At 41.7% G+C, this 20,344-nt stretch overlaps 2 protein-coding genes across 5 annotated transcripts in view; both read right to left on the minus strand.

Annotated features, from left to right (window-relative positions):
• Positions 1-282: 282 nt before the first annotated feature.
• Positions 283-1,762, minus strand: LOC114545414 (X-linked retinitis pigmentosa GTPase regulator-interacting protein 1-like). The gene is made up of 6 exons (XM_028563684.1): positions 1,728-1,762; positions 1,450-1,544; positions 1,109-1,298; positions 931-1,015; positions 682-809; positions 283-509 (listed from the first exon to the last, which is right to left on the minus strand). The coding sequence occupies exons 2-6, from the start codon at positions 1,474-1,476 to the stop codon at positions 283-285; spliced, it is 657 nt and encodes a 218-aa protein (XP_028419485.1). The 5' UTR covers positions 1,477-1,544; positions 1,728-1,762.
• A 9,372-nt stretch (positions 1,763-11,134) lies between these two features.
• LOC114573957 (E3 ubiquitin-protein ligase TRIM39-like) overlaps positions 11,135-20,344 on the minus strand; it is a 28,626-nt gene continuing 19,416 nt past the window's right edge. The window contains exons 1-10 of one of the 4 annotated variants that reach the window (XM_028606215.1): positions 20,184-20,287; positions 18,324-18,583; positions 15,166-15,418; positions 14,153-14,725; positions 13,956-14,051; positions 12,801-13,034; positions 12,512-12,659; positions 12,365-12,391; positions 11,743-11,888; positions 11,135-11,664 (exon numbers count right to left, since the gene is read on the minus strand). In XM_028606215.1, the coding sequence (XP_028462016.1) occupies positions 11,233-11,664; positions 11,743-11,888; positions 12,365-12,391; positions 12,512-12,659; positions 12,801-13,034; positions 13,956-14,051; positions 14,153-14,722 (1,653 nt within the window). In that variant the 5' untranslated portion in view covers positions 14,723-14,725; positions 15,166-15,418; positions 18,324-18,583; positions 20,184-20,287 and the 3' untranslated portion in view covers positions 11,135-11,232. Of the gene's footprint in view, positions 11,665-11,742; positions 11,889-12,364; positions 12,392-12,511; positions 12,660-12,800; positions 13,035-13,955; positions 14,052-14,152; positions 14,726-15,165; positions 15,419-18,323; positions 18,794-20,183; positions 20,288-20,344 lie in introns of those variants that run through there. The other 3 variants (XM_028606214.1, XM_028606211.1, XM_028606213.1) reach the window with 3 other exon arrangements.

Raw genomic sequence — 20,344 nt, forward strand, 5'->3', positions numbered from 1 at the left:
ACAAATAGCACTCAGAAAAATGTTGCGCAAGTCTACTAAGATACTGTCAATCAGATACATGATAAAGATGTACTGGATACACTGGGAGATTGAAAGACCTAAACTTAAAAAGACTAAACTTATAAAATCTATAAAATAACTTCAAAGAACAGCCTCAAATGCCTTTCAAAAATGACTTTTTATTTAATTGCTTGGGAAAACCTGAAGAAGAGGCTAGAAACAGTGAAATAAAACGGTTTCATGCAGAACACAACCTCTCTGTTAATCTCATACTAATTGCTTTCAGAAGTCACTATCATCCTCATAATCTATCACTATTTCATCTGTTTTCTTCTCTCCCTCTTGCTCCTCTTCTTCTTTCTCCTCCTCTTCTTCCTCATCTGTGTTATCTTCTTTCTTGGTCTCAATCTTCTGGTGAAACTCCTGGTATATCCCAGTCAGAGCTTTCGCTGCTTCCAGAGACACTTTCAGATTTCCTATCACCTCCTTGTCTTCATCCACACTCACCACTGGAGGAAACAGAGACACAGGGACAGACAGACTGTTAGAAAACTCTATGTTTCAAACATAATCCAAGAAAGGGTTTAAAAGGGATCTTAAAACAATGTATACAACAATGTGCGAAATCTTTACTTAAATAATTTGAACAGTATTGGTATCAAACACAAATACAACACCTACCATCAATTTGTTGGTCGCTGACATCATTTCCAGTGAGGAGAAGTTTCTGTAGGTCCAGAAAAGCATGTCCAACGTCCACACACTCCTCCTCATCGTCCATCGGCTCACTGACTACTGTGAACTTTAACCTTTCCGTGACACACAGACATACACACTTCAAGTTGGTGGTTTGGGTCTAGAGACATCCATAAAGTGCAGAGACATAAACTGTTCTAATGACTCATACTTTAACATGTGAAATGACACTACCTGCCCTGGTTGGGGTCCGTGCCCTCCAACATGGTGTAAAGATACTGTCTGAGTGGAGCTGACTGTGAGCCATCCACATAAATCACTGCGAGAGACAAACAAAGCAATTTGGGAGTTATAAATAATGTAGATGTTATAGAAACAAACACACAGAGCCACAAAGCTCACCCACTCTCACCTCGTGTGAAGTTGTAGTGAATCTCCTCCCCATTTGTGGGCTTGCGGAGGGACATGGGCGTTTCTGTCGTCTCCATGGGGACACCCAGCAGCCGGTATTCCACATAAACACGCTGCACTGATTTGTCCAGCGCCACGTGTGAGGACGGTTCAAACGTCAGGGACATAATCTCGACTCTCAGCTTGTCTCCCTGAAACATAAAACAAAACATAGTTATCTATTTATATCATATTATCTCATTTATACTAGATTCGCACATTTGCAAATGACAATAATAGCTAAATCTGAGTTTTTTTTCTCTTTCATTCATACATTTTCTCTCATGTTTACATTGTTCGTACCTTCCTCATTTTCCGTTTTGGTGGCATGATAATAATGTCGCTTTGTGAGGAACTTGACTCTGAAGACTCTGGGGCTTCACTGTCTCCTGCTGCAGCTGTATAGTCCAACAAATAGCATGCAAACGCTTCAAATGGGTTTCAGGTATAGGTCAAATCGGTTCTTATTTATAATCCTTTTTTGCATATTATGTATAAACAATGGCAGAGTGAGACTTCAAATTACTGCAAGAAACTTAAAGCAGGTGTTAGGCTTATTGTGTATAAGAATAGTTAATTACCACTCTCACTCCTCTTCTCCTCCTCCTCCTCCTCCCCTTCCTCTTCCTCCTCCTCCTCTTCCTCCATTGACACCTGACCCACAGAGGGAAAGTCCTGAGAGGAAGAAATGCAGCATAAGCCCATTCACCAATCATCTAATTCTGAATACTCCTATTTCTCCTTCCACAACATTGTTTGAACTGACATTAGTTTCCTGTGGAAATGACTGCACAGATATTGTTTTAAGCCCTGTTGAGAGAGAACCAGCTCCTACCTGAGTCCTGGCAGCGCTGGCAGAGCTTCGCCTCGATGATGTGCTGGGTGAAGAGCTTAAATGAGAATAAATCTGTGATAACTGTGATAGCTAGCTACAAAGTTCCTCTTTTCCTTTCACACAAAACCTAAAACTCCTAGAACTTTGTCAAGACCATCAACAACAAAATAATTAAGTGGATTTTTAAAAGAAAACTGAATCTGCACATTACTTTCTTGTTGTGGTCAGTCTCGGCTTGGGCGTCAGATGTGCTGTGTCGTGGTAAAGGTCAGGTGACCTCTTGGTGGATCTCTTCCTGTCTGTGGCCAGCGGTTTCACGGCGGTGGGCTGCTCTGGTCGTATGTTCTGTGATCTGTTCTGTTTCACAGGTGGAGGCCGAGGCTGTAAACAGGCGAATACACTTGTAAACACAATTGTTTTTTTATGCTTGAATTAGCATGGAAACACAGTTAATCCATGAATTTGCTACTTTTGTTGGCGCTTTAAAACCTTACCAAAGTCTCTTTCTGCACTGCTTTGGTTTCTCTCGGCTCAAATAGCTGAGTCTGTGGTAAAGCCACAGAAGACCAGGTATTAAGCCAGGGAACAGGACTTACATTTTACTTACATTTCAGCATTTACACATTGATTTCTGATGACTTCTTCTTGCAAACAAATGTACATAAAATACATGTATAGTTCCCCAGAGCACTACTGGTAATTCCTAAATCTTTTGACACACTAGCACAAAGATCACCTTCACTCTGGGCTTGGCTATAGGCCTCTGTGATGCTTCAGGCTCCTCTCTCCTCCTCTCCTCCCTCTCAGTGCTTTCCATTGCTCTGTCCTGTCTTCCCCGTCCTCCCAGCACAGTGTCCACTGATGGTTGGAAGGGGTACTTCCATTTTATCCAGACCCTAGCCATGCCCCGAGGTCCACCAGCTGGATCCCTGAGAACGTAGTCACCTGGCAGGACAGAGAGAAAAACTCTTTGAAACTGTTGACAGTAACATGTTGACTTCCACCTTTATCTAAATACATGCTTCATCTAGTAAGAGATGAATAATGTAACTGTTTTACTGTTCTCTCTCCCTCACCTCTGATCTCTCTGCCTGTAGCCAGGGCTTGCAGTGGGATGGGGGTCTTGGCCAGATAGGCTGGCGGTATCTGGTCATCGCTGTCATCAAACACATACACCCACAAACTGCTGGACCTGGACAAAAGAGGAGTTCAATGTTGTCAATATTTTGCAAAGATAAGGATTATCAAAAGGACTAACTTTTAATAAAACCTGATTGAGAAAGGGATACTAGAACTAGAACAAGAGTTAATTTATCTGCAAACAAATTGAAAATGTAAGAAGGCTGTGTCACAACAAGTGAATGCCCTCTTCAGTATAACCTACATTTCTGACATTTTTGGTTTCCAGACCATCATACCTCAGGTAGTGCAACACATCAGCTGTTACTGCGAGTGGGTAGCTGGTGATATCACTGAACACGGGGTCAGCGCTGGACTGGACTGTACGAGAGACGTGAGGCGGCAGGTCGTAGAACCTGTATGTCAGGTAGGCATCAGGAAGAAGTCCAGGCCAGCGAGCATTAAGGCCCACACAGCGTTCCAACATAACCACCAACTCATTGGGGATCCCCCCACCGTAGTCATGTAACTCCTGCACACAGCATTGAAAAGTGGACACTTAAAAAAAAAAATATACATATATAGCCTGTTTTCAAACACCATATCCCTGACACTATCCACAGACCTCACTGTGAACAGTTTTCTCACTGACTATTTCTGTGGTAGAAAGTAGGTTATACACAGTAAGGTAGAGTAACCGTGACATTTTCTCTACAAAGTCACAGTCTGGAGAAATAAAACCAAAACAACCTGCATGGCTACACACCACTAGAGGTAAGAGAGACCCTATTTTACCTCCTGACAAGCATCTTGCCAGCCAAGCGAGATCTGCACAGGACTCCTCCATGTCGCTGGTCTCCTGTCAGCTCTTCTCTCTGCCACAGTGTCTATCGGCTCTGCAGCATGAAACAGGCGCACCCAGAAATCCACAACACCAACATGTTCACCCTCGGAGCCTTGGAGACAGCCAAAATTGAAACTTAATTATCAAAGTAATGGGGATAACAACACATGGAGCATTATGTAATAAATAGGAGCATTACAATGGCAATCACTGCATTTCACTAGATGTCAACAAACTGTGTGCAGGAAAAAAAAAAGAAAAAGCATAAAATCCAGCACATTACTCACCTGTGATATGGACATGTCCACCGAGACGCTCCCCTCTCCTTTCCATAGCACCCATGAGGGACATCTGCCCACTTCCATGCGTCACAAACTTGACCCCTCCTATCGCCTGGTGGAGCTCCACTCTGACCCTTGACCCCTGGCCTCCCAGCCTGCCCAGGTCTCTGGTTGTTAGAGCGTAGCGGGACGTGAAGCCGTAGTTGGGCTGACTGCCTGACACCAGAGGGGTGGAGTGCACCTCAAAGTCCAAGAGGCTGTAGGTGCAGAAGGTCACAATGTCTTCATGACAGAAGCTGCCCATAGTACGAAGCCCTGCTGGGGTGAAGGTGGCGGCCTGGAGGTGCAAAAAAAGTAAAGTAAGTTTTTTTTAGCTTCATGGGAAACTTGCTCCAAAAGACTTTGAATGAAAAAAACATCAACACAATAATAAAGTTTTTGGACCTTAAGGTGGATCTCCAACAGTGACTCCCCAGCCCTCAGCTGAGAAAAAGGCAGGTCGTCCTCAATGGGTTGTACCACCTCCTGGTCTCCAGCTGGCCAGGTGTACTGTACTGGTATGGTCCGTTTGTAGTTCCTGGGGCTGTATGCTAGCTCTTTTAACTGAGCTTTAGGGTACAAATAGAAAAATAAAGAGTTTTGAGATTCTGATGCTAACTACCCACTTGTGTTTTTTTCTGAACAAACTGCCAACACTTGACCTGCATGTCAATCAGTGATAGACAGCATACTCTATCTGATTAGGAATTATATAATAATAAATATATATTATATAATTATATAGCCTCTGCCGTTACTTCATACCTTGTAAAGCATTGATCTGAAGAGCTCTTTTTGATAAAAGTTTGTCTTTTTCTGCCATTCTCCTCCTGCTCTCCTCCTTCTCTCTGTCTATCTTCTGGTTGACTGTGTTCAACTCTTCCTTGGGGAGTAAGCAGAGTTTGATCCAAGACAAGTTCAGTTAAAATGGGAAGATGGACAATTTAAAGAAAGCTGAGAATGACAGGAGTGTTGTGTCCATGTATGGGACAATTGTGATTAGTGTGTTTATGTGTGTGTGTGTGTGTGTGTGTGTGTGTGTGTGTGTGTGTGTGTACCTGCAGGTCTTTACTGATATGGTGCTCCAGCAGCAGAAGGTTTCTGGTTTTCTGTAGTTCCAGGACAGTCTCAGCATGCGATGCCTGGATGTTTACCAGCTCACGGGGCGAATCCTCCACCTTCTCACTAGCCCAGAGGAAATGCAGCTTCGTCTTGCTCTCCTGCTGCATCCTAAACGCCTAATAGTTGCATGGAAAGCATGAAGTTTATGTGCAATTTATTTTGTCTTTTGAAGCAGACCTAACTGAGGTAAAAAAAAAAAGTGCAAACCTTGATCTGTATAAGAGTTTCACTGAGATCCTCAACACTCATGTCAAACTCCTGGAGGAGAGGAAAGAAAAGAGATGACACGTTGACACACAGATCAAATAAGAGACTGATGTGTGAAACAGCTGTTCAGCAGTATATTATTATTATTTTTTTTAATCTCTGACCTTGGTGACAGAGTCCAGTCTGTCCTGCAGAGCAGAAACCTGCTCTTTGTACTGGAGAACCTCCTCTTCCAGATGCTCTCGTCTGTCTCTCGTTAACGCTACACAAAAGAACAAAGCACACAGAAATAAATGGCTGGGATTGTAAATGAATGTACTGTTGTTTTTGTTACTGGTGAATATGTTTGCCGAGTTGAGGTTTCAGGCTAATTTAAATAAAATGATATGAAATTAAATGCGTCTTCCTTAACTAACTTCAAATCCATTCCTTCTCATTGTCAAACTGTAGCAGTTGCTGTGCCAACATGCAGATAATCCTACCTCTTTCTTGCTCCCACTTCTCCTCTAACATCTCCTTCTCTCGTCTCAGTTTCTCCAGCTCCAGCTCCAGCCTGCCTCTCTCCCCCCTCTCTGCTTGCAGCATTTCCTCCAGTCTCTGGATGTCCATCCCGCTGATGTTTTCTCCCTGTTCCTCCCTCCTCGGATTCGCTTCTGTATGTTGTTCACCATTGCCTTCGTAGTTGCTTCGCACAGATAAAGTACTAGGAAGGAATAGGGTAAATATAAACATACAATGAGAAAAAAAATTACTTTTAGAAGTCAAATGTTAGGACAACTTGAAAAAATAAAGACTTTTTCATATGGACATGAACCATATCTCATAAACCATAGCTCCATGACATTTTAGAAATTGTTTTGCAGGGCCTAGAAGACTTTAACTCTCACCTCTCTAGCAGAGTGTCATAGTTTTCTTTTATTAGATCCCTCTCTCCCTCCAGGTCTAATATCCGCTCCTGTAGCTGAAAGGGAAAGGAGGAAATCTTTGACATCACGTTACGTGATCTCTAGTGTTTCTTTGTCAGGATTTAAACATGCAGATACAGATGCGGTACCCTGTCCAGGGTCTGTAGAGACAGGGTAGAGGTGGTAAGTTGTCCCTCCAGTGCCAGTGCTCTCTTTCTTTCATGCTTCAGCTGCTCAGTCAGCTCCTCCACTTTCTCCAGCAGAGCTCCCTGACTTTCCCTCAGTGATCTCTGACTCTGGGAGGAACACACAACACACTCAACGTTAGTAGAGTAAAGCATCAGACTATTAGTTTGAGCAATTCATAAAGCTTTTTTGTGTAAGGGGCCATTTACCTCCTCCAGCTGATTCTCATATGCCTGCAAGGAAAGAAGAAAGGCATATTCACATATTTGTCTTTTGAGGATCATTAGTTAACAGATATAAGTGTAAATGACTAAAGTACTGAACCCAAATTCTTAAGCTGATGTAATCAAATTATTACCAAAAGAACAAATGAATGATTTATAGACAAATAAGGTCATCTAACCTCTTGCAGGGTGTTGAACTTCTCCTGGGTGACTCTCAGGGCAGTGCTCTTGTCCGAAAGCTGCTTTTGTAGACGGATCTGATCCACGTTCTCTCTAATAGTTATTCTGACAGAGATAACAACAGGATTCATTATTTGTATTGACATGGTTGCTGTACAGGCAGTTATAGTGGTAGCTGCAAAAAAAGGTGGCTAGTTGTGGAACGAGCACTACAGTGTTGACTGTAGGGCTTGCTTACTCATCTTTGAACTACATTGCTTAAGAAGGAAAATGGGCAGTAGTCAGATTACTGACTGAGCATTCACTGTGAATGGTCCAACAGTCCAGTTTCTGAGTATCATTTTTTCATCAACTGTAGCAAAGTTATGGTAAGTAAGAAAAGAAAAATGCAGTGATCCATTTTCCAAGTCTGATCCAAATAGTTTTCTCTCCTGTGTTTATAATTTAAGAACAGTTGAAAAAAAGTTTTGCCAGGATCGTTTTTTTTGTGAAAAAGTCAAAATCAATTTGGGTTTGTTGTTGTAATACTAATTTAGTCCACAATAGACTGAATTGCACCACTACCCTATGTTCTAAATAGGAGTAAAAGCATTTATGTTTTCTTCCAGGTGAGTTTTAATTTCTTCATGCACTCTAAGCAACTGAAAGAAAACATACATGCTTTTAGTCCTATTTAGAACATGGGGTAAACATGGGGTGCACTTCAACCTCTTGCAGTAAATTGACACAGCAAAACCTTTTCCTCCCACCTGTTTCACAGATGATTTTTTCATTTTTTTTTAAAGGATCTTAGAAAGATTATTCTGGTCTTTAAGTCTAAACAGAGGAGAGAAAAACTATTTAGATCAGACTTAAAAAATGGATCCAGAATTGTTTTCTCACTTGCTTCACATGGCTTCCCTACAAGTACTAAAATGTATTCATGCTGTAGCCACCTGTGTCTGTCAGCCTGTTGCTTCCTTATGTCTCTCACAGTTCCCTCTATCTCTTTCTCTTTCTCTCTCAGCGTGTCTCTGAGCACCTGGGCAGTCAGCTCCAGCTCTGCAGCCCTCACCTGCTCTGTCACACTGGACCTGCTGGGAGGGAGAGACATGAGGGGCAGAGGGAGGTCAGCGTGGAGTCGTGTGGGGGTTTGGGAGTAAGGGTGGGATAGAGGAGAGAAAAAAAGTCAGGTAGTATGAATGAAGCGGAACAATGATGTGATCGTGAGGTTAGAAAAAACATCTGCTCAATGTTCTACATCACACACTTACAATCTCTCCATCTCTGCCCTGGTGTCTTCCAGCGGGGGTCCGTAGCGGGGCGGGGCAGTCTGGGCGGCTCTCCTGACTCCGCCCTCCACTTCCATACTTTTACCTAAAGAAGAAGAAGAGAGGGAGGTCAGAGATGGAAGAGAAAGCAGTTATCACCCTGGCCTACATTCATGTGCAACATACACACCTTTACTGAACTTGTATGGCGTGCGTCCCCCAATGTCCATAATGTGCTGCTTAGCCAGGCTCAGCTTGTTCTGCAGCACTGATTTCTGGCTCTCCAGCATGGCCACGCGGGCTTCCAGCTCCTGTATGGTGTCCTCCATGTCCCTCTCCTTCACAGCACTGGACCCAGGACGGGCCTGACGGAGACGAATCAGTCTGGTGGACATCCTGAGCCAAGGAGGAGGAGGGAGAGGTTAAATCAGCCGTATTAGGGGACTTATACCAGTTTCTTTTTTGTTTTATTTCCTCAACAGAGATGGTATTCTCTGTTTCCTGCCCAGGGATTACAGACATAAATAGGCTAACAGCTAAGTCTGGTACTGCTAAGAAGCTGTGCAATGTCTTTGTTACCAAATAAATACAATACTGTATCTCTTTAAATCACATTTTGGGGCTGCAACAGAGCTTTTGTTTCCAACTTACTCTGAGATGCCACATTAATGTGCCCAATTTCGCCCAAATGTCTAGTGTTAGGTACAGTCATTTGGGTATGTGCCAATGTTTCTATTACCTGCGTAGCCTCTGCTCCTGTATACGAGTGTGTTGTCCTAGCACACTGTTTTCCTCTTGCAGTCTGAGACACAGGTCCTCCAGATGCTCTCTGGGAAACCGAAACAGGCGCTGAGGATCTGCTGAAGAGAGCGACAGAGAGAGAGAGAGGCAGCCAGAAATATAAATAGCCCTTTCTTTGTATGTTTGACACAAAGACAACTGAAAAGAGAGTTGTTTTAGCAGGAAATTTACTTTTGTATGCTCTGTAGAGTCTGAAAATTTGAGTGGAAATCTGAAAGGATGAGTACTTTAAAGTGGTTTACCTTTTGTCTTCATGACATGATGCTTCCTCCATGACTTCACATCACGCAGGGTATCTGGAGAAAAGTGAAATAGTGACAGATTTAGTCAAGACTGGGAATATGTATTCACAGAATGTAATAAAGAGCTAATTTTAAAGCATATTTGGTACGCACAACTTAGATTTAAAAAATAAAGTAATGGGCCAATCTAGCACAACTCTGAAGAATTTTCTCCATTTCTTTTAATCAGTGGAACTTTTAAAGGACATGTACACACAGATAATGGCATAAGCTATACACACAAACCTGGGACAGTTGGCATCAGTCCCCCCCTCATCGGTCCCACGTCTCTGACCGGGAGATCCCCGGCTGTCTCATCCATCACTGGCGACATCACACCTCTCTACTCAGGCGCAGCCAATCAGAAAGCTCCGGCCTTTTAAACATCATAAGAGCAAACATGTCATATTGATAGCCACTGCTGCTTCACTGGCCTCCATCCAGGTGAAGTTACAAACTGGAATGTGGACTTAAATGGTTGCACGAAAGGTTCTTTGGACTGCAGCAAAACAGAGAAACCAAAAGTATAATTCAATCTTATGACGATGACTGGTTACATTTACATTTGTGTAATTATAGAGCCTTAATACATTATTCTTTCAGGCTTATCCAGATCCAAGCTGCTGGAAGCAGTGCTTGCCATCACACACATACACAGATACACCTCTAAAATGGCTAGAGGTAGGAAATTAAGGTCTGTATATACTGTAGTTACCAATCTACTTTTTCAGTGATGCTGGAAATCAAAACCTCAAGACTCTGTACACTGTGTACAATCTGCTCAAGCCTCGAGAAGCTGTCATCCCCAACAGTTTTAGCTTCGCTATACATTTTCAATAAAGTTATCGACCTAATGTGGCAACTCCTAAATGTATTTTCTTAGTTTTGACATTGCCACACAATTAGTGACAAACACCAGAAATCCTACCGGTACAGTTACTGGCACTGTAGGACAGTGGTTTGCATGTTGATATTCCCTCTTACAGTAACAGACATCAACATTTAAAACTATTTTGAAAAAAGTTATTTGACTTACCCTTGTTTATTGGTCATCCAAAGAGGTTTTATATCCGGCACAGAAATGTGTAGTGTTCTTGCATTATCCCAGTGTAACATGTAGGCTCTCTAAGTGTGTGTGTGTGTGTGTCTCCGCCCTGTGCTTGACTGATATCAGTTTTAATCCCTCATCATCCCTTCCTTCTTCCCCAACCCCTTTTAGCCCTCTCTTTACAGAAATGTTTCCTAATTCCTAAATTATCTTAGGAATTCACAAGTGTTACATGATTACTTGCAATCACTGTGCGTTTGTGTGCATACATTTAGCTCAGTGACATACCTGTGAGTGTACAGTGCTCTGTTTGTGTATAATGCCTCCTCCCAGGACTCAATCCTGAAGTCTCTCAGTGCTCCATCTGCCTTGAGGCTAATCCCATCTCTGTGCTAATCTGATTACCAACTGACAGGTTGTACAACCTACGACTTGGTCTGAAGTCAGTTTTATGGGTTATGGGTCTTTAATGACTGAGCATGGTTATTATTGGAGTGAGGCAGGTCTAAGATCTGTGCTCAAGGTGTTACTTTTTAGGAGAGCATGAGTGAAGGGAAGAATAAAAAGCAGGAGGAAGAGAAGAGGTAAGCACATACAACAGATACACCAGTTTATTGAGGGAGGGGCAGATTCAGAAACATGATCAAAGAGTGAAATTATTGTGAATGGAACACAAATTTTCCAATTCAAAAACTAGTGAGAGAGAACAGTTACATGATGTTTAATATAAAATACCATGAAAAGCAGACACTGAACATTTCCCATTATATTGTAATGTCATCTATATCCCCTCCTCCACTGACTCCACTAACAGGGCGGATGATAAGTGGTGATTTATTGCTGCCGTTGTCACACATATCTGGGTTAAAAAAGGGAAACATGGCCTCAGTGAACTGGACCCGTGTAAAGGAATAGATGTGCGACTTGGCCTCTGCGTCATAAAAGGACATTGTTCCGTCCTCGTAATCCAAGAACAGCCCAACAACCCGCGGCCTCTGAGAGAGACACAGCAGCTCTGCCTGTCCTGCACACGCCCGGTATTCTCTGCCCTTCCTCAAACAAATAGCCCAATAACCGTCCTCTGGACTCAACGTGACGAAACCCTTCCTGTTGACCGACTGTCGAGCCACACCCAAGTCCCACGCTGTTTTGTCTCCCACGTCTACCTCCCAGTAGTGCCTCCCTGTGGTGAAACCCTGCAGTGCAAGAGAGGGTCAGGTCACTGACAATGAAGCAGGAAGACACAACATCCTTAAACATATGTCTTTATTTACCCTGGTGGCGAGGACACATGGTGCTGTGTCAAAGCGCTCTGGTATGTCCACCAGGTTCTGCTCAACATCTCCATCCCAGATCTGTCTCCCATCCTCTGACAGAACCAGCCAAGGGTTGGCTGTCCTGGGGTCCAGATGAACATCGGCTGGTAGGCAGTGGACAGTTTATATGGAGTTTTAGCTTCATTATGCTCTTTATCCTGTGGCATGCATTGTCTTCCATTTAACAAATTGTGCACAGATGATTTGGAGTTTTGTTGGTTGTCTCATGGCAATAAACCTCCATAGAGCTTGTTACTGAAATCATACAGACTAAACTATTAATAAAAAGAAGCAATAAATCAAATGAAAACTTTTTCACGTTATTGCAATTATAAGATCAGATTTCAGTAGTTTTTTTAACATTATTCTCTTGTTTTGTCCACTCACTGATACCGTATTTTATCGAGTCCTTCAAGGTACATCATATTTTAATTTTATTCAGAAATAGGACAAAACATATGAGAGAGAGAGATATATATAGAGAGAGAGGGAGAGAGAGATGCTGATGACCGATGCTAAAAGATGTCTTTTAGAGTCTCTTTACTGACATTGTTTTACTGTCTTTAAAGTCCAACTGTACCTGCATACTGCTGCATCTTCTCGTGCTCTGTAAGTTAATGGGAACATGGAATAGAAAATGAAACAAATGTTCATGTACATGACATGCAAGTGGCTGTTTTGTCATAGAATGTAGTAATGCTGATAAGTAATCTTTTTAGAAGATTACCTTGAGTGGAAAGCTTTTTCAAAGCAGATTGAAGCTGCTCTTCAATGTTGGCCACCGCTCTCCTCACAGTCCCCAAACATGTGTCTGAATGGACGATGATGTCAGAGCAGGCTTTGGCAGACGGAGGAAAACTCAGAGCTGGAAATCTCTGACACAAAGAAGTCAAATAAGAGAGAAAAAAAGCAGATAAGAGGCCAGACAAGATGAGATGTTTGTAAATTTTGATTTTTTAGAATGCTTGGTATCTTTGTATAACTATCAAATATGTTGCTGTGAGATGACTCCTGACCTGCAGAAGATGGAGGTGGTCCTCAGTGTGAGAAAGCTGCTCCATCTCACTTCTCTTCCTCTCCAGCTCAGTGATTTCCAGCTCCAGCTCTGTGATAAGCCTCTCCGCTCTCTGCTCTGCTGCTGCCTGCTTCCTCTGGATAACCTCGGCCAGCTCAGCCTGACATCTCTCCAGGGAACCAAGCAGAGTGGAGAAGACCTCCATGCTTTCCACTAGGTCCCTCTTTGAGTTTTCCTAAAGACATTGGACAAAACAAGTGGTTTGTTTAACCCTCTGGAGTCTGAGGGTGTTTTCAGACACACAGGTGATTTTGGCTTACTCTGGTATTGTTGTCAATTTAAAGTCCCCCTCCACGCTTGACACTTGAGGATGTCTCTGTGCGCACCTTAAATCTGAGTTAATTAGGATCACAATTAGTATGGAAGCCAATCATGGTCCAATTACAGTATGCAACTTACACATGCGCAATGTGAAAACTTGAAACCTCCAAAGCACACATACTGAAAAACAGACTTTACGTAAAGTAAGGCTCAATGGTGTTTTTTGCCCCCAACTGCTCCTTCCAGGCAGCGCTGTGACCACTGCCTTCAAGGCACCTAACTTTAACCCTAACCATAACCATAACCATAACCATAACCAGTGCCTCCCAACAGTGCCTTCCAGGCAGCGCTGCCTGGAAGGCACCGTTGGGGGCAAAAAACACAGATAAACACAGAGACAGCAGTTAAACTAACAAAATAAAAAAATTGTGCACATTCATATATTCCGGATTTCTTTTAATGAAGGAGGAGTAGATGTAAGAATGTTTAACTATGTAATTTAACTTTTTCCTGTTGAAAAAAACACAAAAGACAAATTAGTTTTTAAAAGAATATTTCCATGTGTTGTAAGCAATACTTAAAACAAGTGATCCTCATAGCAATGAGTTTAAGTAGTAGTACTGTATTAAGTAGATTCAAACAGATTTTAAGCAGAACAATGTTATATTAATAAATATTTTTAGATGTTTTGGGACCATTACTGTAGTAGTACCAATACTTTTTCTGTTATGCACACACTCTTGCACATGTTGGGCCTCTTTGCTTACATTCTTATACATAAGGCTGTTTAAACTGCTGCTGCAACAGCTCAGGCTAATAATCTATGTCAACTTACTTTGCTGAGCTCCATGGAGTGTTTGATCTCCTCCACTTTCTGCAGTCTGTCCTGAATCATGTGCTCCACATCAGCCTCGATCCTTTTCATCTGAGCCTGAACATCAGAACAGGAATTAAACCCCAAACTGAATCAATGGTGGTCAATGTATTTGACGGGATGATGGCACAACGATTATAAGGAATTCCAGACCTCACCTTCTTCTCCTGACTCTCTCGCTCCACTGGGACGGTGTCGTGAGAGCTGTGGTCGGTCTCGGTGCACAGCACACACACACACCTCTGGTCGCTCCTGCAGAATAGCTCCAGGAGCCTTTGGTGCCTTTTGCACATCCGGTTCTCCAGCGTTGCCACAGGTTGGATTAGCTTGTGAATCTTCAAGGTGGTAACTCTCAGGTGTGGCTCCAGGTGACTCTCACAATATGAGGTCAAACACACAATGCAGGACTTCAGGGCCTTTGTTTGCTTTCCCACGCACACATCACAATATATTAATTCCCCTGCCTGTGGCATCACACCGTTTTGCTTTCTCGCTCGGATCTGCTCTGACATTTCCTTGGCGAAGGAGTTTTCACAAAGCTCTGGGCGGCCCTTAAAGACTGTCTGACATTTGGGACAGCTGACGGCGAGGCCGTGGTCCCAGTGGGATGTGATGCAGGTGAAGCAGAAGCTGTGACCGCAGGGGATGGAAACAGGCTCAGAGAAAACCTCCTGACAGATGCAACACTGAAACTGCACCTCTGACAGGAGAGCGCTGGGGGAGGCCATGACCTCAAAGAAGAAGATCAGTGTTAACTGATTATACCTGGGAAATTAATCATTTACATTCTGACTCACGAGGAAATGTGTTTTAGTAACATTAACAATCACTTAAAAATAAAGATATTTACAAAATATATTTACAGTATAGGCAAACTCATTTTTCAGAGCTGCTGTCTTTAATGCAGGCCCAGGTAGAACTCCACAGCTAAACACATCTGAACTTCCATATCATAAACTCTAAACAGTTCAAAGCTGCTCACTGGCCAAAGTCCAGCTGCAGTTACAACTCAGTCTCCCTCACTTTCAAGAACTCTCTATAAGCTTAGCTTGAAACATGGATTGGATACACCAATTAAAATCCAAATATATATATAATAACATGCATCATCTTGAAAGTTTTGATGTACCACATAAAGTAAATCACTGCACAACACAGCAGGGGATCTTACCTTGTGAATGAATGTGAAACCTGATCTCTGAGGCAGCAAAGGCAAACACTGGCACTGCAGTTGTGAAGCCAAAGTCCTCCCAGTCTCACTGTTACCACTCCCTCTGGGATTTTTTTTTTCTCCACAGCTTTTCAACAACCATGTTTTTCCGGGGTGGGAGGAGTCATGCCTAGATCAGGTGCCTTACTGGGTTTGTATTGTGTAGAATTGCTTTGTATTGTATCATATAATAGTATTGTATTTGTGTTGTTTTCTATTGGACTTAGCAACAACAAGAAAGTATACTTGAATAAAGTTTGGTTGCATTTCTTTGCTTCAGATGGACAGAAATATACTAAGTATATTCACACACATTATCACAATATTGTGTCAATAAAAAATGTAACACTACCAAACAAAATATCACTCAGATGTAACAAACTTCTAAGCAGGGATGAAGTGACTATTACAGAAAAGAAAAGTAAAGTAGATTTGCTTTGGGAATGATGTTACGTCTACATTAACATGATGTGATGTGAAGGTGAATGGGATGGAGGCAGCGGAGAAAGTTTGACAGCAACGATATGATTGGCTCACAGAGACCGTGGAAAAATCTGGTTGGTTTAACTGAAGGAGTGAACGCCCATAGTCAGCTGATTGAGTAGAAGCGGCAGAGAGAGAGAGAGACAGAGAGAGAGTGAATGAATGAGAGCATAAAGAGTCTTCCTGACTGAACCTCTGATAAGCTTCATTAAAATCTTGCCAAACTATAAGTCAATGGAAGATACAAATTTAAGTCTAGAAAACACACCTACAGTAAGAGATGTGGTTTAACTATAAAACCATAGTTCCGTACAGTCATACGTTTTTATATAACATCTGACTCACACAGACCACGCTACTTATCAAAGCAAAGTAGTTTTAGTAGTAGTAGTATTAGAAAGTAAAGTAATTTCGAGAGTTGAGACAAAGAGGAGAGAGAGATTTGACTCACAAGTTTGGAAAAGTTAAAATAATTCCTTATAAACAGTCAAACACAATGTGGAAAGTTATAGTAAATCTCTAACTTTTATTGTAACAATACATACTGTTAAAGTTATTTAATTTACAACTATAACCAGGGTTTCTGCAGGTCCTTAGAGTCTCTCATTTAACCTGTTGAAACCTGCAGAAAACCTGTATAATATAAAAATATCATATATATATATATATATATATATATATATATATATATATATATATATATATATATATATCTATATTTCTGTTCTCCTATAAACAAATCTCAAGTCAACAATATGTTTTTATGCCAAATATAGAATAAGATATTCAAGGAGGGATAGTAGTTAGGAATCCTAAAATGATGATGACACCAAACATCCTGAGACCAATTTAACAAAAGTCCAATTAGAATCCAAAGTCAGAGGTCAGATTGGTGGAGTTTGGTGTGTGTATCCTACCACAGCATCCTACATCAGATACACCAGAAGTCTGAAGTTGAGCTCTGAGGCGGACTGGCACGCAGACTTCCTGGCTCCTGGGCAGCATCGAAGACCGGCCTATCATCATCGCACTCTGCTGTCAGCAGCCACTCAAGCTCCAGAGGAACAAGTCCACTGAGCCGCGGTGGCTTGCCTCCACACAGCGACACATGATGTCACCATGCAGGGCTTCAGAGCGGGGCTGAGTCTTCCCCACAGCCCAAACGCCCACCATCAGCAGAGGCTCCGAGAAGCCAGGGTTACCCCCTGAGAGACGGCCTTTGTCTCCCTAGAATGCAGTTCACCAAAACAGCTGCAGGACACTCCCCAAACAGCTCAAAACACAGTGAGCATGAATTTGTCAACATGAAGGGGTAACACCCGGCTGGAACAGGTTGAAGAGTCAAACTTTTTTCAGACGTCTCCCAGTATTCACTCACTCGGTGACTTGCAGATGTCTAGACAGGTTAAAGCTATTTTTGGTAGAAAAGTAAAAAGACTTCTGGACATGTAGGTCCCCGCAGTATAACATCTAGGTAGGTACTTAGATGTTAAAGGGACCGGGATGCCTCAAAGACTTCCATTTTCAGACCGATTTAGCCTGGTTTAACCTAACAGTGGTGGAGGAAGTATTCAGATAGTTTACTTTGGTTAAAGTAGCAATACCACCATAAGTAGCATGAACTACTCAAGTAAAGTAAAAGTACCTGAAATTTGTACTTAATTACAATACTTACAGTAAATGCACGTAGGTACAGACTATTCCACCACTGAACCTAGCCAACTGGACTTCAAGTCACCAGTGGGCTACTTACTGGGTTGGTTACATACAGTAGAACTGTTGGTCTGTCATTTCAGTGAAATGCTGTAGAAGCAAAGTTAAATATGTAACCAGGAGACGTCTGAAGAGCTCACACTTCTCCAGCCCATCAGCCAGATGATCGGCCTTCACATCAACAGTATACCATCCCAGCGGAACTGGGACGGGCGGGGAGCCCCACGGGAAGCCTGACCACAGTCGGGGAAAATAAGATGAAAACGAAAGGAAATTAGCATCATGCATGTTGTCAGCCTGATCTGTGTAATCAGTATGTATCTGAGGGTCTGCTGAGCTTTGACCGGTGGTTTTGCCGCGGCCCGCCTCGAGCTTCAGAGCTTCAGAGCTGTCCAGGTGTCCTCTGTGGGAGTGTGGCAGATACTGAGGTGAATTTGTACAGGGACTGCAATTTATGCACGAGATAACACCTCAACATTCTAATTTATTCACACATACTGGTTATTGCATCATTGTAGAACCCAGAGCTGTGATCATCTAATTCCATACTGCATTCTACTCTCTCCTTCTCAAATTCAAATAAGCTTTATAATACATTATATAACATATAAGTATATATATATATATATATATATATATATATATATATATATATATATATAATTATTATTTTTGTTATACACAAACATACAATACATATACAACTGTCCCTAAAGTCCGTACTGTACTGAAAATGGGCATTTAAGTATGATGATCCCTCAAGGACTCTCAAATTTGATTTTTCTGGGTGAATTGTTTTTACTGTGTAAGCTGTGTAAGTTAAATGTCAATGCAGATTCAATGATTGAATATTTCCCATCAAACATATTCTAGTTTTACAGTAGTGTTGAGTTGCTATACTGCATAGTATTGAAGTATCTTACCAGTAACTGCAGTAATGCTAACTCCACTGCTTCTGATGCTCTCAAACACAGAGAAGAGAGTGAATGTGTATGTAGTTCCAGCAGTGAGAGAGATGAGGCTGTGTGAGTTTCTCGTCCATCTCCATGTGCTGCAGAGATGTTTATATCTGTATCATTAAACTGGAGAATGAAGCGGACATTGCTCTTCACTTTATTCCACTGCAGAGCGATACTGGTCTCATTTCGTCCTAATGATCCGAAGATTCCTACATTGGGTGGAACTGAGACAGAAAGGACGACTTATGAGACAGAAAGGTCATAAAATGACAAGAAGTGTTACGTTGATATTTTGTTATCCATCAGCTGTTAACGTTGCCTGTTGGTCCAGTGTCGAAACAGAGAGGAGCTCCCATCAGACCACAGTTTTTCCTGGTGCAGCAGACCCATCCACACAGAGTCCCCAGCTGCCAGGTTTCTAATTATGTCATTTTCTGCCGCACACACACACACACACACACACACACACACACACACACACACACACACACACACACACACACACACACACACACACACACACACACACACACACACACACACACACACACACACAGGAATGATGGAGCGTAAGTGAACACATGATGTATACGTTTTTCAGACTTCCAAATAGTGAACTAGACAGTGTGACCATAATAACTGTAAGACAATTCAGCCTGTTCAGTAAACTACCACAGCCCATATCTGCCAAAATCAAACAATAAAAAATTGCTAATTTTGTGTCTTTATGAAAACTTGCACCGGTTTTCACTGTTTAACTGACCAGGTCTCCACTATGAGAAAGGAACCTGATCTACTAGTTCACCCTCTGATGTGGCATTGGTGTAATTTATTTTAATTCCAGCAAGGGGTGCTCAGAGTCCGATTTATACATTAGCCTATTCATTAACAATGGTGTGAGTGACAACATAGTAAATTTACAAAGGTGTTATGCACATTTGTATTTGTGAGTCTTCATAGATTATTGTATTACAAAGGGAAAAAAGTAAGACAGCATTTTACCCTAGTAATTTTAGGCCTATAATCCTGATAGTTTTCGAAAAAGTAAAGTAAAAGTATTTTGTATATAGCTGCATGTATTTTTCAAGCATCCAGAACACAGACACACACACACACATTTTGTGTGCTGTGTGGACTAGATACTGGAAGCAGATGCTGCTTCACGGCTACCGGAAAAATCGGAATTATGGGAAAAAGCATTGAAATGACAAATACAAATGGTAGGTAAGTGAGCAAGTCGGCGTTTCCAGTGAACAGGAAATGGTTGAGCCCGCTACAACAGAATTGTAAACTAGCATTATTTTCTTAATACACTTTAGACACAGACTAATTATAGCTCGCTACATTTATTGATATTATGAACTATGTGCGAAACAATATTGTATTTATGTTGAACGTCTATTTGAAATGCTATTGGAATCAAGTTATTTATAGAACTTTTTTAACAAGTTACTGACAAATCTTATTTTATTTTCAATTAAAATCGTATCTTGAATGCAAATATTTATGTTAATTGTCACGTTGACGTTGCAGTGTTTCCTTCTGTTTTTTGCTTTATCCTACATTTTTCATATTATTACAAAATGTTAAAAACAATTAAATACTTTTAACTAAACACGTTCTAGCGGTATATTACGCAAATAATAAGCTAACCTAAAGTAGACTAGACACTGATTGAAGTTCATGTAACCTAGCTAAGTTACAGTAAAACGGGGCTAACGTTAACTTGTTGGAGAAATAAAAATGTTATAACACCTTCCTAGCACTAAAAGCGGCTGATAGAACAAGTTAGCAACTAAGCTAACGTTTGAATATTGGACTTACTTGTCAAGTATCCAGAAACACAACTTGAAAGGGAATATAATGTTGTTCTGTGTATGCTGGATGTAAGGTCACGTTGGCAGATAACAGGGCTGTGTCTGTCTAGACTGCAGTGTGTCCGCTATAGTTTTTATTATTATTTAGTATTTAGTTATTATGCCCCC

The sequence above is a fragment of the Perca flavescens genome, chromosome 19 (genome assembly GCF_004354835.1).
Source record: "Perca flavescens isolate YP-PL-M2 chromosome 19, PFLA_1.0, whole genome shotgun sequence".
Taxonomy (NCBI): domain Eukaryota; kingdom Metazoa; phylum Chordata; class Actinopteri; order Perciformes; family Percidae; genus Perca; species Perca flavescens.